General features: G+C 40.9%; 1 protein-coding gene across 1 annotated transcript in view; it reads right to left on the minus strand.

Annotated features, from left to right (window-relative positions):
• Window positions 1–19,305, minus strand: part of FGD6 (FYVE, RhoGEF and PH domain containing 6) — an 80,720-nt gene that overhangs the window by 58,596 nt on the left and 2,819 nt on the right. The window contains exon 2 of the mRNA XM_064450939.1: window positions 6,961–9,397. Coding sequence (XP_064307009.1) covers window positions 6,961–9,397 — 2,437 coding nt within the window. The remainder of the gene's footprint in view (window positions 1–6,960; window positions 9,398–19,305) is intronic.

Here is a 19,305-nt window from a genome sequence, read left to right on the forward strand (position 1 = left end):
ATCGCCATACAAACCAAAGTAACATGGAGACTCACAAGCACATTTCCTGAGCCAACAGTGAAAATAACCAACCCACAGGAAAAGGTGTCTTTCGTCAGTTCTCATATCACATTTGACTCTTCCTTCTACAGCTACATTTTGTTAACCTGCAATTTACACCACGGTTGCCAACTGGAGAGAGAGCACGTGTGTTGGAGGCAGGGGAGAAAAGCCAACATCCAGGGACAAACACGCAACGTTAACTTAGCTTCCCCCTTCTTAAGGAAAAGCATTGGAGATTAATTTATGAAAGTGCGTGACACCCGAGTTCCTGTTATCCACAAACAGGGGGGTTAGGAAGCAGACTAAAGGATGCAGGGTTTTTATGCACTGCTTTGCTTACTTCAGGCTCCCCCACATCACACTAAGCCACCCTTTGGCTGAAGGCAAGAGCTGACATGCTGAGCTGAGGCAACGTCATAGGGAGGAAGGATGAGGACATCCTTGTATTGTACCAGGGGGATTGATGGGAACAGCACAGTTAGGACATTTTTGCCATCTGTGGTGAGCACTTCTTCGGTGGGAAAGAAAGGATAGCACAGTTTACCTTCAAAATGGCTCTTTTAATGCATATGGACTGCATGTGCTTCAAGGTTAATGTGCCATAATTTTCTAAACCACACAAGACTGATGAAAGTAACCACCAAACCTTGCGGAGAGCAGCAGAGGGATTTGCCCAGCAGCTGGGCAGGGTACCCCAGTAGTGCCTGCCCCATCACCGCCGCCACTGTCAGCTTGTTCCCTCTCAAACACACCCAGCCCCAACTACACTCGGTAAAAAGATAGCGCCAAGAACTTAAACCACATCTATTTTTAAATAACACTTGTAATACCATCTGATAAATTAGAAGTCTTTCATTATTGCACCTCCAACTCTATCAAAAGTTTCCCTATGTGCTGTGACCACGTCAATCTGCTTCACCCACCTCTTCCTTTTACCAAAATCAGCAGAGAGCCCTTGAAAAGAGGGATGAAAGAAACACCGAAGATAAAAATTCTCTTTCATTACAATCTGAGATCTTCGTCATTGTTTCCATTTCATAAGGCCTTTCAAACCTTTTCAAGACTAGATTGTATACTAGAACAACAGACTTGGTATTGGAAAAATGCAGTTCTCCAACTCCTTTCCATCCCTCATTGGAGAGGGAAAGCATCAGACCTCAGAATCTTTCCCAAGGTCAAAACAGATGAAATCAGCATTTCTCAAACACATTTGGATGAGAATGTGTCAAGATTCTTTTAAAGCTAGCATATTCCTATTTATTCTGATTAAAAAAAACAACAACAAACAAACAAACAAGCAAACAAACAAAACACAACAAAACAACTGGGGAGGGGATTGGCGTACTTCTCACAGATTGCTTTAGAAGATTTAAGTATTTTTGCAGAGTGCATATCTTCTTAAAATAAATGCATTTTATTTCAGGTTGCATAGCAGACTAAACTGCATGACCAAAAGCCACCCCAATACTACGGAAAACTTATCTTACTGGAAAAGCAGACCATGGACTCACTGACTTGCATAAAATTCTTGCAAGGAAAGAAAAGAAAACCCAAAACACCCCATATGCTTCCCTGAACAAAAAAAATTCACTGTCTTTCATTAGTTTCACATGCTACCCTAGTAGTATAAAATAGTTAACTTGACACTACAAAATAGAATAATTCCAGACCCAGGTCAGTGACTTGACTATCCCATGGGAAAGAGAAGGAGCTCTGAAAGCGGCACACAGTGCCAGGATGAGGGTCCCACCATCTGCATGCACCACTTCCTTCCCAAAGTCCTTGTGTCAGAAATCAGTATTCCCAAGCAACAGTACCACCACTTTTCACCAACATTTTAATTTCTCACTGATCTGGACTCTGATTAGACACCCCTGACTTCATTACAGAATTTGCTGCTTCATCATCCATAAAAGCAAAACATGAGAAGTCGGCAAGATGGCAAATTCCTTATGCCTAGTAGCCGAGAGTTGCTTTGTCCATTCCCTGCTCCTGAGCACCAGAGCTGGGACTGCCAGGCAGGCTTTGCACTCAGCCTCGCAGGGGACGGGAAGTGGAGATCCGAGCCATCTGACTCACTCTTTACTTGACAAGCCCTTGGAGTTGGCAGAAGCCTACCAGCTGCATAACATGTACATGAGAAAGCAAGGTAGGGAGGGGAAAAGAAAGAGGCAGGCTCAAGGAAACAGAATACAAAAAGAAAGCTTGTGATAACACAACCTAGATAGCATATTATCACAGCTATTCTGCTAAAACCTGAGGTACAATTACAGAGAAAGAATTTAGTGTACAACTAAGGGTGGCAGAAGCCAGCTGGAAGCGCAGGGGGAGATCAGAAGACAGGACAAGACTGCAGAGCTGATGGAGGAAAAGGAACCTGCCTTCTTCAGATCAGAAACTAATCCATTATCATCTTTAATAAGCAGACGGAATTAAAAAATCTACATACCTGGCCTCTACTTACCAGGAAATGCTATCCTTCAACAAAATTCAGTAAAAAGAAAATGTGGCCTTTAATGCATAACACCCTCAATACCTAAAATGTATTTTGTGCGTTCAAATCTCAGAACAAGTGCTTGAAAACTGTTTTAAAATGCTACTTAGACCCTGCAGTATTTTATTATTTTCATGTTTCTCTTGAAATATTTTTGAATAGGAATTTTGCAATTGCAAAAATAACCCCCTTCCCTAACACAGCCAATCCCTAGACAACACCACATTTATCTGGTGCAATACTGCTCATCAGAAGCATGTTTCAACCCTAACAAAGTTCAGTACATCAGAAAGGAATATGTATAAAAAGCAAAGTGCTTAACCACACATATTTCAATACGAAATTTAATATTCCAGAAGGGCTTTTGTGGACTTAATTGACCTCTGGGGACTTAGTCACCAAAGTAGAATTTAGTCCGGAAAACTAAACTTACATTTTGCTTTGAGATGCTCATTTCTGGAAAATCAATAGATTATTCTAAATCAGCAGGGGTGAAAAAAATAGGAAGCAGTATTTAATTAAACCAAAACTAAGATCTCAGATTATTGTTATCACGTGGTACTACTTCCCCACCCCAGGCTCTTCCAAAGAAAAATCCTAGCTTGAAACACAGTGACACAGCTATAAATTCCGTCAAAATCAATCAGCAGTCATGTACATTTGCAATATCTTGAAGGAACACTGTCAAAAGTAGCCAGTAAATACAGTATGCTATTCCCTGAAGGATGAAGGAGCAGACTAACTCAACCCGAAGTACGGTTCTCTTGCCTAGAACAACGTAACAAATACCAAAAGGAAGCCCACAAGATGCAGAAAAGTTTATGTTTCTGGGCTTTGCAGCATGACATGTTCCAAGGCACGTTCACTGTTCCTTTGCATCCTTAGATTACTGGGCAAATTTTACTTTTGGTTTCAGGGAAGATTTTGCTGTCCTCCTCAGAATAAAGGTTTGTCACTAAAAAGAGGATAACCAACGTGCAAATATTTTTTTCATTAAGAGGTTTAAAAAAAATGGTGTTACTTCAAAACAGAACCATTTCAACCACCAGTCTCTGACAACATGAAAATTAATTGCGGCGGTATCAGCAGCACTGACTTTTTAGGCCTGAACCATTCATTTCTCAAAAAAACAAACCCAAAGAGCTGCTTTCCCTGTATCTGCAACTGGATAACGATATTTAAAACTTATTTTACATTTAACAGTACATTTCCTATCCCACAGTATCTATTCTTCATTCATTTTGGTTTTTTCAGTCTTTGTAATAACACATTCACTGTCATTATCTATTTTAAATTGGTAGTTGAACAGGTAGACTAGGACAAAATAAACAATCCTTTAAAACTGTTTCAAGAGATTTCCTTTTTTCAATAGCAGAAATAAAAACATGGATTTTCTGCTCCCAATATATTGTCATTACTTTATTGAGAACATTCCCCTGAACGACTTAAAACCAACAAAACCCATCAGTCTCCCATCAGCAGCATCTGTTCCACCTCAGTGGTTCACACACCATATCAAGACCCTGGTTCTCTTCCTTTCAAAACCAAGCCCACCTTCAGCAGAAGGGAGGGATGACATCAAATAACTCAAAAATCAAGTGGTAAGCGACAACTGATACCCCATCCTTAATTACCCAGGCCCACCATTTGCATTTAAATCCCTTTCAGAAGGCCCAAGCAAACAAAATGTATCTGAATTTAATAAGACACATGAATTTAGAGTAAAAGTGTCAGAAGCTATTATCATTTCCCATTAAAGCATACTTGTTTCACCAGGTGGGATCGGGAGGAAATTTCTCCGTAACCACCAAAGCACTGGGTATGTTATGAAAATTTTATTTCTTCCTCCAGAAAGAAATCTAACATGGGGTAAAGACACCACCAAACTCTTTGGCTAATGGCAAGCCTGGCATTCAGACTTAATGCACTGCATCTGTGCTATTATGACTAGAAGTGTAAGCAAACGATCTATGAATTTCTCAGAAGAACAATCTCATTTGTACGTTGCCTTTAATCATAAGATAATTTGCTTTGAGATCCCCATTAGCAGTCCATTACAGGAGTTTTATGTGCCATAATCTATGAAAAAGAGCTAAGTGCATGTTCTGACAGGCTGGGGAAAACAGGAGCGGTAATTATTTCAATAACATCAGCACTGTTTCTCTAACCGGTTTTATAATACCACCTGGCCCAGGAGAAAAGGTAAGGCAACATTGATAAAGAAGCTTCAAAGGATTTGAGATAATGGATGGGGAAACTGGAGCAGCTGCCTGCCTGGCTCTGTCCGGGCGAGGACCCTTACACCTCCCAAGCCAGAGCCACAATTAATACCTGTACCTGGCTCTTCCAGCGGCAGCTGATCCGGATCAGGAGACCACTGCCCCATTGTATCCCTTTTTCTCACAGGAAATTCTTTGTTCCCATTAGGTCTACTGAAGTAACTGCATGCATTAATTGTTTCCTAAGGTGTTTAATGACTACGTAATCTAGTTTAAAATAAACACTCACATAAAAGGGTTCTGGATGTGGTTTTCTATGGCATGCTTTTAAAACAAAAACACAACACAAACCCAGTTATGTCAAGAACATTCAGCTTAGGGAGCAGCTACAGTTGCAAATGGGCCAGGGTAGAACAGATGATTTAAACCCTTAAAAGACCATTGGTATTGGGGAAGGTTTGTGTGGAGAGGGAATAACTATAAACCTCTCACACTCAGGCAGGTAAGAAAGCTACAGAATTTCACTCAAGGAGCAACTGCAGTCTCATGCCTCCCATACTTCATATAGCATAATGGTCCTTCTTGCTTCCTAAAGCAAAGACATACATTCACCTGACCCAGAACCACAACACAAATCGAAATAGATCACATAAACACATAAAATATATCCTTATTTAGGTTTGGTGTCACCCTTCTTAGGTAAACCAATTCAAGGGAATACTAAGAGTGTGGTCAACCCCCCCCAAAAGATACCTAAAGATTAAACAAAAAGCATACACTCAGTCAGGAACTTAAACTGTACCAAGACAAAACCAACAAACACCCTACTGTAAACAAGAAAAATACTCAACAACCACATGAATAAATATACCAATATTGAGCCTATAACCAGGAATCCTACTTCCTGTGATAAGGGTACATGCTTTCCAAACAGTCCAATGTTGAGAATATCAAGTCTATAAACAATTAGTAACATGCAATGCCACTTAAAATAACTGTCTCTTCCTATTTAAGAGGACATACTCCCCTGAAGAATGGCCAGCTCTCAGATTCTTTGGAGTATGCGTTTGCTACACACACATCCAAAATTAAATGAAGCTCCATAACCCTCAGTGAAAAATGAAGTTAAATGTGACCATCTATAAGCTAGGTCATTTATTCCTGTCAATATGCCTATATTCCAGTGTAAAGAAGTTTTCTGGGGACTATGAATTATACAGGCTGCATATTTCATTCAAATCGTTATTGCTGGTTTGAGACAAATGTTGAGGATCTGTACAACCAACTGATCAGCTGAAATCTAGTTAAATAATACCATACTGGGTCAAAACAATGCTTCACCTGTTACCACACTCTGATAGACACAGTAAGCCATGTTACTTTGGGAAAACACATGATCCTGGCCACTCTCTGTGGCCCATTCCTCTTCCCAGCACTCACAATCACAGTATGACAGATCTTAGAAGGTCTGTTTCTTCCTTTTCCCTTATGAATCTGTTTTGGACATACCTGAATTGGTCAAATCCCATTCTGAATCTGCTGATATTACCTGTGTCCACCACCTCCTGAGACAACGAAACACAGCAGCAACCTGCAGCGCCACCAAACCCTGTCTTTCAGTAATGCTCTGTGTGTCATGCAGAACTTGTGCACTACTACTACCTTTGCTGGGAGCGCAGGCAGACACAGAAGACTCACTATATTCAGGGAGAGGCAATATCTTTTGTTATACTTGTAAAGCTTTCAAGACCTAATGAAGAATTTACATGCCCAAAGCTTGTCAGCTCTTCCCACCTCTATCAGCTGATCTAAAAATATATTTATTTCCCCAAGAAACCTAGTGACATGCACTCTATGGACTCTAATTCAAGTCAGTCCTGAGACTGTGGTAAGGTTCATTCCTCCCCATTTAAGTATTCATGGATACAAATACACGACTGTATCTGATTTGCTTTAAATCTGGAAAAGCACATACATTAGTTTCCCAAATTTTGATCATATATGATAAATAACTAGCTTCTTTTTCCTCTTTACTCTTTACCAAGTGCAAACGGTTTTCAAAACAGCGAAAGCATATAAAGATATACAGCAATGACTGTCCTGCTGACATTTACCAAAAGGGGTACAGCCTCAAGTCATCATCTAAACATGGTTACAACAGAGTTGCAATGGAGCTGTTTAACTCCCCTTTTCTCTTTATTTTACCTGCCAAGTCTCAAACGCCTGCTTGTAGCTTCACAAGGCTCGTCAACCTCATAGAAGCCAGGGCTCTGGTCTTCCACACTGCTGGAGTTCTGCCATTCAAAACAGAGATTTCTCCCAGCACCCATAGCAAAAGGCAAGTTCTCATACTCGGGTATTTCCTCATAGTGACGCACATTCTCGTACTCTGGAGCACAAGTGCTGGTTACAGAATTCAAATGCGTTTGTGACAAATTGTCTCCCGAAAGTACATGCCCACCTAAAGACTCCAGCCTTTGGTTACTTCGCATCTCAGGTTGACTTCTGTTTCTCTGCCTCTTCTTCTGTAACAATGGACTACTTATTTCTATGGGATGTGCCTTGGCAGATTTAGCTTTCCTTTCACAGCCTACAGATGCTATACTCCGGTTGCTACCACTTCCATACCCTTCCCCAGTGGAAAAGCTGGCAACAGCACCATCCATTGACTGGCTGCCTTTAGACAGAAATTTTTGGAAGTCGCTTTTCATTAAGCAAACTGACAGTTTCATGTTGAGAAACTTTTTCAAGCTATTTTTCTTCTGATGGTCTTTACAAGGCTTGTCTGTCCTTTCCATGTCCACAGAAGAGAGAGATTTGGCCCTAGGCTTTGTCACAACAGTTACGTGGTCAAAGCTGGTAGCAATGTTAGCAGTTTTTAATGATTCAGAATTTCCTGAAAATGGAAGAATAGGATGAGGTAACTTCCAGACGGGTTTCTCAGAAGAACGTTTGGGTATGTCACAGGATGACAGCGTACCTTGCTCCTTGGCTGGTGGACATGTGAAGTGAGATCCTTCCAGAACACACTTCGATTTGTCCTCACTGGAGGTGTAAGAACTTTTCTCCACAAGCTCTGCTGATGCAGCTTTTTTCAACAGGCCAGCAGCTGGTAGGCTGTGCCTCTGTGGTTTTTTAGGAATTATTTTTGGAGAACTTTCATCCTTTTTTTTAACTTCTTTATCTTCCAATTTCTGTGGGGAAACATGGAGGCTATGGGAAGCAGATGAGTGCTGACTGCCAGTTAATTTGAGTTGCTTTGGCAAACTCATGGACAAAGTATCACACCTGACAAAGTTAGTCCTTTTGTCCACAGCATCTAGCATACTGGCATCATCTGCCATCTCATCCATGGAGTTAACTAAGTTATGGTCTGCATCTAAAGAACATGCAACACTTTCCTCCAAATCAGAAGTTTTGCGTGACAATGGAGGCAAAGGACTTTGTGAGGTTGACTCTTCCGTAGCAGGTTCCTTCACCTGATGCATTTTGTCTGCATTGCTTTGAGTTATCTCACATTTTTCAGGATGAAGCACTTCTGTATTATTGTTATAACAAACACTTTGGCCAAGGATATTAATTTTTGCTGGCTTTTTACAGCTTTGCTCTGCAAGCCCAAAGGAATCTTTCTCTGAGTTAGATGGTTCCTTTGTTCCTTCTCCTGTGGTGTCTATGCCATCCTGACGGACTAGACATGCAGCACGTGGCTTTCTTGGCTTAGGGACAGGAAGCACTTTTGAGCTCAGGACTGAAGATGTTTCAGAGGTTTTATCAGCATCCACTTTCATACCCATTTCACCTGAAAACTTACTATTGCTACTTAAATTTTCATTTTCCAGGATTTCCTGGTCCAATGGGCAAGAACAACTGTGGTTATTTTCAGTCAAACTAGGACAAATTTCAGACATCTGAAACTCATCAGCAGCGAGATTACCATCAGTATTTTGTTGCTTCCCTTCAGCTACCTCAGAAGACGGAGAAGACTGTACAAGTTCCATAAACTCTATTTTAACATCATTCTTGGAACTGCTGCCATCCCCGTTGTCAAGTTTGTCTGCACACCTGTGCCTCACAGGACTGCTGTTAGGAAATACACTATGAGTTAGAACATCCTTAAGTTTCTCTTCCAAAATGCTGGCTTTCAAAACCACCTGATTTCTATTTGACAGTTTTTCATTGTGACTAGTCCCCAGAGCTGGTGCATTTTTTTCACCAACTTTGATGTTCTCTAAGTTTTCAAAGTGCTCAAAAATTATCTGAGTTTTACAGGTATTGTCCCCATTTCCAAGTTTATGAAGGCATTCAAATTTGCAAGATGACATCGGTAGAATATATGTTGTGTTATCCGTACTCCCTTCTGAGGCTTCATTTTTATAATTCAAGTGGTCTAGTGTTTGAGAAGAATCTTCCCTGTGCTCCTCAAAGCTTTTTGTGCTTTTTTGTGTGGATGATGGAGGTTTAACTTCTGGAACAGATGAGCTCTTGAAAACCTTTGGTTTTGGTGCAATTGCTGGCTTGGTTTTCCTTGCTGCTTGTATAACACCAGAAAGTACAATGTCGGGCTTCGGTGCAACAGGTGGAGGCGTCGCCTTGTGTCCTACCACAAATTTTGGTTTGGGGGCCACCGGTGGCTTCTTAATTTCTAGGAAGGATGGAAAACAAAGACTTTAGTCACCATCAGCCACAGAACAGCTTTACCTGCAGTGCAGTATTATTAGGATTTTTGTAACATTTAAATCACACGATCTACAGGATCTTTGCGTGTGTGATGCATGCATTTTTCTCCTAAAATCATACGTCGCTTCCCTACCACTACTTTTTTAATAGTTGCCTTTCTTAATTTTAACAGGCACAATCAAGGAGTGGATGGAGAAGGCTTCAAGGGTAACTTGTTAGTTAAAAAAATAGTCTATGAAAGTGCATGTCCTTGCACAGATACTAATATGATATATCATGCTAATATCAATATGATGCTAATAATAATAAGAGATTAGATTAGCCTGGTTTTGCAGTTGGAACTATTACAATGCCATTTAAAAATGGTCCAAATATGTTAAGTGCCTTGTATATAATAAACCATGAAGATAACAGAACAGCTAGGGTAACTACCAGGACAGTTCAGTCCCTTCCCCTGCCACCTCTGGAAAAGTACAACCTAAAATTCCCCTTTCCCTTCCTCTTTTTTTCCAAACAATATTGAGAAGTATTACTGTACCAGCTGTAAAACTGGCTTGTCACTACCAGCAGTTCAGTGAAATGAGTCTGTGGTGTTTAGTTAATGCAGTAATTTGTAGCAAGTCAGTACTTTCCTACCATAAAATACTATTCCTGTGCATATTGTAAAATTACTCTTCACAACATGTTCCTGTCTGACCTAGAAACAGTCACTTCTGCTATGACTTGTGATCCCCTTGACAGCACAAGATGACAAACCCTGGGGAGAGTGGACAGCAGGAAAAGGAGCATGTGTTGTTTTAATTGTGTTGTTGGTTTTGGGGTTTATTTGGTTGTTTTGTGGTTGTTTTCTTCTTTTTCAGGTATGCCTAAAAATTTTTAATATTGCAGGAGATCATTTTAGACCAATTTATTTCCATATGCTGGAATCATTTCAGATTTCTAAGTGCTTTGAGTGATTTTTGATACGTGAAAACTGATTTATAAAGTAAACACATTTCTTTTTCCGTTTATTTATGTACTGTCTGTACTATTTATGACCTTTGTTTTGAACAATATTTTGGTATACTTTCAGAAAGTCATACACATGTTAAATAAAACTCAAAAAAACATGTTAATATTTCACATGCAAAGAGGCTGAGTCAGCCATTGATTTATTATTCCCTTTGAACTGTAGGTTTGGTGTTTGGTTAGTTTTTTATCACCATTACTATTATAGATGTGCAACTACATCCTAATCTCCAGCCTACAAATACAATAATAAAGTTTCAGGCTTAGGGTTGTTTCTGTTTGGGATTTTTTGTTTGTTCTAAAGAAACCTAGATGGGGAAAAAAAAAAAAGGCAGATGCCCTCAGTTGCAAGCATTTCCCAAACACTAAGCCACTGCTCTAAGCAGACAGCCAGAAACAATGTCTCTACTATAGAAACAGGAAAACCATGTTTTTCTGGGACATGAATCATTAAATGGTATCCAGACTGACTCCACTTACACTTTGAATAGCTGCCCTTGCTGCAATTATATTAGCAAAGAGGTAAACCCAATGGTGGAGATAACTTTTGAGACATTTTGCAAGAGGGAATGCAGAATTTCTTTCAAAAGGCACAGCTCCCTATAGCCAGCAATGACAGCCAAGAGCGACCCGACTACCAGCAAAGGAGGTACCACCTTCTGCTTCCTGTCCAAAGACAGAGGTTTTCCACAGAGTGAAAAGTCAATAGTTTGCTAGGAAAAAAAAATTAACCCTTTGGGTGGCCAACCACTGATCCCGAACAGCAGAAGAGAGTTGTAGACTCATTTTCAGACAAGGCAACTGCCTATTCTGTTTGGGAACTAAGTGATGGCAACAAAGGAGCCTGTTTTCTATAGTAAAAACTGAGGCAGGGATGCCCAGTTTGTAACAGAACACAACGCAGTAGTAGACCTGGGCCATGTTCAGCAATATTTATTAAGTTATTAAAGTTCCTTGAAAACAGGAGAGGTACAGTCTGCTTGGGAATCCTTCCTGATGCCTAAATCAGAGAAACAGATTGCAGAAGATACAGGAGATTAAACACTGGCTAGGTAAGTGATATCCTGTGGATTATTTGTCTCACTCTGCAAACTGAAGTCCGTAAACCTTGGAAGCTTCTCTCTCTATAGTGGGACTTCCTAATATTTTGTATAGCAATCAAACTAGATTACTCTGCAGGGCTTTCAAATGGTATTCACTAAGGAGGACACCCAGAAGTTACGATACGATACCATTACCTGAATATAAGATTCAAAACTAAAACATGAAAATGTCAAGGGATGCAAAAAAAACCCCAAACTAGTGGTTTATATGACAATAGTGGAAACCTGGATAACAAACAGAGCAAGAAAAATACACTGCTGATAAGTGCAATTGAGTACAATTTCTGAAGCCTAGTGGAATTTTTAAAACTACTTCAACATTAAAAAAGCATTGGGACAGACAGAAGAGACAGGCAAATTGTGTGGTATAATAAAGACACCACTATCTGCTTTAAAGTGATTGCTCATTTCATCCAGAGTAGATACGGGTCAATGTATTAACAGGCACTTCACAGTCTCGGTATCAATACAGATCTGCAGTCAACCGCTCAATCAGAAAGGAATGTGATGAAGAGCCCTTTCAAACATATATGTGACGTGAGAGGAAAGGCTCCAGGAAGGGAATGCATACCAGTAGTTTTCCTCAACAAAATATCTGTAAGTTTCTAAAAAATACAAGCGATGCACTACTTAAAAAGACCATAGCAGCTAGGCAAGGGTGAAAGTACACTAGATTTCCATTAGAAATCAAGAATTAAAGTTCTGTCGATTATAACCAATTTAAATCACTGTGTGTGGATAAACACCAGGTCTACATTACAGAGTGCTTTAAAAGGGACACTTTCCCATCCTGAAAACAAAGAAAACTAAGTAGGAGGCAACTGTTTATATATAAAGGTGTAAGGAATGACTGGAAGTCATATGAGAATGATTTTTTGTTAAATGAGAAGCATAAGCAAGCCTCTTTGGTGAAAAACAATAAATGTAATCAAGGAAATGTTATACAACAAATGCATGGAGTGGTGAGTTGTTTGGACAACAGGCTTTTTCCTGGTGCTATATGGAACTGTTCACATAAGTATAGAAATGGTTGGTTGTGCTTAGGAGAGTAAAAACTGAAGAGAATTTATAAATCATTGTAGATAGTTATTTTATGAGAACTCCATGCAGTTCTGCAGCCAAGCAGTGAATAATCCTCTGAATTACAGGAGATAAATATAAAAAAGATGAAGGGAGCTGAAAATATTTCTGTACATAGCACCTGCCAGACTGTTAGTGACATGCTATGTCACCTTCTGGAGTTCTTAGATGAAAACTTGGGACAAATGCAAGAAATAACTACAGAAGTATCCAAGGTCTAAAAATCATGCCTCGAATCCCAAGAAAGCTCATCCTACTTAATATAACCAATAATTTAAGAACTGAGATGGTATTAGTATATATACTTATGCACACGTGAAAGATTAACAGATGGCTCTTTAATCGGGGGGTGGGGTGGGGGGGTGGGGGGTGGCGCGGGGAGGAACACAATGAGATCCCATAGCTGACCACAGAAGTTTGCCAAGTTCAAACTAAAAACAAATCTTTAAAAATTATTAAACCCAAAGGATAACTGCTACAGGAACATCTCGCCTAGGGTTGTGGTGGAGCCACCAGCATTTACAGTCAACCTAAACTCACCTTCTGAGATGTGTAGAAGTTTCAGAGGAAATTTTGGACTGAACATTGGATTATCTGGCTTGTCTTACTCAGGATATTAGAACAGAGAATCATGATTTCCCCTGCTCCCCCCTCCAACACTACCCTATTTCTCAGAAAGGATCCCTGCATCCAGACTAGCATCATGGGTTACCAGTAATAAAACCTAAATTTAAGAGCAGAAACAAAGTTTTATTTGCATAAACAGATTAAATGATTAGGAGTCAGAGAAGCAGCCAGAAATATCTTCTGACTTGCTTGACAAGGCAAAGGAAAAAATCCATAAATAAAGTGACTAACAAAGCTGCCATCACCTACAGGAAATCTACTAGGAACATCATCCTGGAACAGTCTATACCGTGCTCAGTGCTGAAGGAAAAAAAAAGATGCTTAAAAATACCAACACATAATACCCTTTAAAAAAGTAGATTCAAAAGAGCATTATTTTTCTAACAATAAATAGCCACTAGCACCACCTATGCAGGTCAGTGCATATGCTCTTTGTCTGACTTCAGGTCACAGCACAGAGAACAGACGTTTGTCCCTCTGGTGAATTATCTTCTCCAGCCTGCTGAGGAAAAAGCAACACCCATTCTCATCCTGCTGAGCTTCTCTGCAACCAAACAGTCGGTATTGCTTGACTAGCACGTGGTCCTGTCCTACCTTCAAGTTGTTTTAGAGGACAATGAGAACACCCTGGAGCAACTTCTACTCTCAGTGTTTTGGCCTTAAAGTGTCCGTTTCTGTTCTTCAGATGATAGGATCTGGAAAATGAGGACTTCACTTAAAAATGCACATGTGTCTTCTCCTATGCAATATCATGAATGAGCAGGAAAGCCAGTAAGACAGTACAGTCTTAAGCAGTATTATTACACAGCTTTAAATCTTCTCAAATTCTCACCTCTTGTTGTCTTGCCTGCCCAGCACAGGAAGAGAGAGAAAAAAAGATATACGAAATTGAACTGGGGAGGGTGGGGGGGTGGGACCAAATAGCACCACCTCTTCTGCAATAAACACACTATTGCTAAAGGAACATTTTCCCAGCTTATGTTTATGCCCATACTTTTGAGATTAACGACTTCAGCACTTGGGAACAGCAAAAGAGCAAGTTACTTTCACCTGCATCTGTCCAAGAAACAGGGACAAATGGTTCTGGATGCTGTCATCCAAATGTAACTTGATATTAATGTCCTTGAAACGCTTCACATGAAGGGAGGCCTCTCTCCTGGTATTCAGGGTCCCCCATGGGACTGTTTCTAGCCACCCAAGAATTATCCCCATGGCAGGATGCTGCAACCCACCCTAAAGCAATATCCTTTTTGATCCACAAAACACTAGGAAGACAGTACAACAATTTATCAGTGTGACATAAGATTCTGACAGCAGCTGGATCTAAACCTAAGGTACAGGTACACGATCAAGTCGTTCTGGGTAAGCCAAGGTGTGACTTTAACAAACCAGCTACTCTATAGAAGCTGATACTCTTATCTTACTGCACAGTATACAAGGGAATTTATTCCCTTTCACCTCCAAGACTAAATCTATTTCACATACTACCTCATGTATCTATTTCACATGTATGAGGAAAAGAAAAGGGCTCGAAAGAGTTACTGTTTAGCACCTGGCCTACTGTAAATGTATGTATCAGCTTTCTCATGGCACCTTGTTTACATATGCACACTGTATTCTCAGAGTTAGGAAATCACATCTGTAGGCTATATATGAAAATAATATGGTGCCCAGAAGGTATCTGCCAAGGGATTGATGTGCTACTCTTTCCAACGTGAAAGAGGAGCTTGCTCCAACAGCCAATTTACTGTTCCTGGGACTACTTTTGGCATAAAACGCTACAACTCACAGATACAAAACAAGAAAGCCAACCCAGCTTTTAAAAAGCATGTACAGAGAGAGATAATTATTGCTATGTATTTGGGATACAGTCAGAGATTATTGTAATGGCAGTTAATACACTGCACAGAGGAACAGATAAAGTATTTTAAAACTCCCATTCCCCAGCAACTTAAATTTTAATAACTCACAATGAGGCTTTTCAGTTCAGTTACTTTGCTTTCAGTTACAGAAAGAAAGTTTCATTAGGCAAACACCTCAAAAAGTATTCTGAGATCATTAATTTATTTCCTGCAAGTGTGTATTTATTTTCTCATTATGCAGAGGTTCTGATTTTCTCAGGTGCCAGTGCTCAAAAGAAAACAAAAAAAGGAATGAGTCATAACATCCCGGAAGATAACACATGTCGTTTTTAAAATACAAGGGGAAAATGATGGCTTCCAAGCCACTACGGTTTTAGAAAACATCCTAAATAAACTGCAAAAGGAAAACATTAATTTCAAAATCACAGGTTGTTCAATGACTTGTTGAAATAAAACAGGAAAGGGATAACTTGGGGATAACTTTAAAATAAGGACAAGAGATGAATAAATAACCTTTTAAGACTGCATGTGGAGATAGAGCTGAGTAACTTTAACAAGACTTGACATATCAGAGAGTTAAAGGGACATTAAACCCTGTAGGCCTCATTTTTTCAATCCCTGAAAGCAACAAAATTTGACTGGAAAAGTCACGTTGATTTTTTTTTTTTATTCTGTTCCAGCTATGTTTTTTTTTCCCCCCTTTGAATTACATTTGACATTAAAACACACTACATATTTCTCATTGCTGTTGTCAAATCAGATTTCAAGTCTAAGCTCTACATTCTGCCCAGAGTAAATACACTGTATAGATTCACATAAGGACTGTTTCTTCAGCAAGAAATAAAAAATGTCAAACTTATAACTCTGAGCTTTTTTTTTCCCTTTTAAAGGCAAAGCACATACTTGAAGACAGCAAAATAGTTCAAGCAGAAAATGATAAAATGTGCATTCATCTGCATTGTGTATAAAGATTATGCAGTACATGAGAAAGCAATGAGAGAACAGCTATAAAGGAAGGCTGAAACCAACACACAGGTTGATCACTACAATAAGATAATTTTGAACTTATCTAGAAATATTTTAAATAAGTGCTAAGGTTCCTTAGTCCTAACAAGTCCAGATTTACTATACTTTATTTCTATTTTATATATTTATGTATATTTTCATATATATAAGCAACAGCTATGAAAGAGCTGCCTCGCCTATCACTGAATTACATCCAGCTCTGGACTGAGATTTAAATTAAACAATTCTGTAGAGGAAACAGAAGAGATATACAGCAATAAACTGAAAATGTACTGCATGATTCAGAAAGGCAAAAGCCAAACTGGAGTGGAGTTAAAGCTGGGTTATCAAAGTTGGACCTTTCACAACTTCTTTCCACAGACAGAAGCTGTGTTTGGTGTTTCTATCCCTACCATAGCTCCCTCAAGTAGCAGAGAGTCACAGAATCACAGGTTGGAAGGGACCTCAGGGATCATCTTGTCCAACCTTTCTGGGAAGAGCACAGTCTAGGCAAGATGGCCCAGCACCCTGTCCAGATGACTCTTGAAAGTGTCCAATGTGGCCGAGTCAACCACTTCCCTGGGGAGAGTATTCCAATGGCTGACTGTTCTCACTGTGAGAAATTTCCCTCTAGTGTCCAATCGGAATCTCCCCAAGAGCAACTTGTGTCCATTCCCCCTTGTCCCCTCCATGGGACCCCTTGTAAAAAGGGAGTCTCCATCTTCTTTGTAGCTACCCCTTAAGTACTGGTACATGGTAATGAGATCCCCTCTAAGCCTCTTTTTCTCACGGCTAAACAAACCCAGTTCTCTCAGCCTATCCTCATATGGCAGGCTCCCCAGTCCTTTGATCATCTTGGTGGCCCTTCTCTGCACCCCTTCCAGCCTGTCCACATCCTTTTTGTATAGCGGGGACCAGAACTGTACACAGCACTCCAGGTGTGGCCTAACAAGCACTGAGTAGAGTGGGATGACTTCTTTATCTCTGCTGGTGATGCCCTTTTTGATGCAACCCAGCATCCTGTTGGCCTTCTTGGCCCCAGCAGCACACTGTTCGCTCATGTTGAGCTTCCTGTCCACCAGGACCCCCACATCCCTTTCCATAGAGCTGCTCTCCAGCCAGGTGGATCCCAGTCTGTGCTGCACTCCCAGATTATGTTTTCCCTGGTGCAAGACCTTACACTTGTCCTTGTTGAACTTCATAAGGTTATTGTTGGCCCACTCTTCCAGCCTGTCCAGATCTTCCTGCAGAGCAGCTCTCCCTTCTGGAGTATCTACTTCCCCACTCAATTTGGTGTCATCTGCAAACTTCATGAGGCTACACTTGACCCCGTTATCCAGATCACTTATAAAGATGTTGAATAACATTGGGCCCAATACCGATCCCTGGGGGACCCCACTTGTAACAGGCTGCCACTTGGAAAAGGAGCTATTTACCACCACCCTTTGGGTGCAGCCTGTCAGCCAGTTCCCCACCAGCTGCACAGACCACTTGTCTAGGCCATAACACATCAATTTCTCCAGGAGGAGACTATGGGGGACCATATCAAAGACCTTGGAGAAGCCCAGGTAGACAATGTCGACCGCCCACCCCATGTCAACCAGGCAAGTCAATTTGTCACAGAAGACCACCGGATTTGTCAAGCACGATCTGCCTTTAGTGAAGCCATGTTGCTTTTCCAAATCACATGCTTCATTTGACTTGTGATGGCCCCCAGGACGATTCATTCCACAACTTTCCCAGGCATTGAAGTAAGGCTGATGGGCCTATAGTTACCCGGATCCTCCCTTGAGCCTTTCTTGTAGATAGGGGTAACATTTGCCTTCTTCCAGTCCTCTGGGGCATCCCCCATTCTCCATGACTTCTCAAAGATTATGGAGAGTGGCCTTGTGATGATGTGAGCCAGCTCTCTCAACGCTCTCGGGTGGACGGTGTCAGGGCCCATGGATTTGTAGAGGTCAAGCTCCTGTAATAATTCATGTACTAACTCTTCCTTCACTGATGGTGGGTCGGTGTTTGGATCAACCCGCAATTTAGTTCCCAAAGCCTGGGACCCAACAGTGCTGGTAAAGACAGAGGTGAAGAAAGTGTTGAGGACCTCTGCCTTTTCAGCATCATTGGTGACTGACTCTCCTATTCTGTTTAACAGCAGGCCTATGGTTTCCTTCTTTTTCTGCTTGTGGTTGACATACCTGAAGAAACCCTTCTTGTTATTTTTGACATCTACAGCCAGTTTCAACTCAAGCTGGGCTTTTGTTTTTCTAACGGCATCTCTGCATACTCTGGCTATGCCCTTGTAGCTCTTGACAGATAATCCTCCACTTCTCCATCTCTGGTGTGCTTCCCTTTTGGATTTGAGTAGACCCAGGAGGTCATGGTTGAGCCATGGGGGCCTCTTGCTCCACTTACTTCCCTTTCCCTTGTAGGGTATAAACTGGCTTTGTGCTTCCAATAGAGTTCTTGAACTCCCAGCACTCATTAGCTCCTTTGTCTTCCATGGAAGCATCCCATGGAATCCCTTCCCAACTAAGCCCTGAGTGAACTGAAGTTGGCTCTTCTAAAATGCAGAACCCTTGTCTTAGAGCTGACCTTCAGCATGCTCAGCAGGATCCCAAACTCCACAATATTATGATCACTACAACCAAGGCTATCACTAACTGAGATATTACAAAGCAGGTTTTCTTGGTTTGTGAATAGCAAGTCCAGCAGTGCCTCATTCCTGGTTGGCACATCTAACATTTCTATCAGGAAACAGTCCTCTACGCATTCCAGGAACTTGGTGGATGACATGCAAGCTGCCGTATTGTTCTTCCAGCAGATGACTGGGTAGTTGAAGTCACCCATAAGGACCAGGTTCTGTTGGCCAGAAGCTTGCTTTAGCGCCCCAAGTATTGCTTCATCGGCTTTGTCATCGGTGGTTAGGAGGTCGGTAGCAGATGCCCACTGTGAGGTCCTGCTTGGAGATGAGCCTTTTGATTTTAACCCAGAGGCATTTGATAGAGCACTCACAATCACCATAGTTGACTTTGATACATTCAAGGTTTTCCTTAATGTAGAGTGCAACTCCTCCACCTCTTCTACCCTGCCTGTCTTTACGAAAGAGCCTATAACCATCCATTGCAATCCCCCAGTCATTTGAGTTGTCCCACCATATTTCAGTTACTCCTATGATGTCATAACCTCTGAGT

The sequence above is a fragment of the Phalacrocorax carbo genome, chromosome 1 (assembly GCF_963921805.1).
Source record: "Phalacrocorax carbo chromosome 1, bPhaCar2.1, whole genome shotgun sequence".
NCBI classification, from domain to species: Eukaryota; Metazoa; Chordata; class Aves; order Suliformes; family Phalacrocoracidae; genus Phalacrocorax; species Phalacrocorax carbo.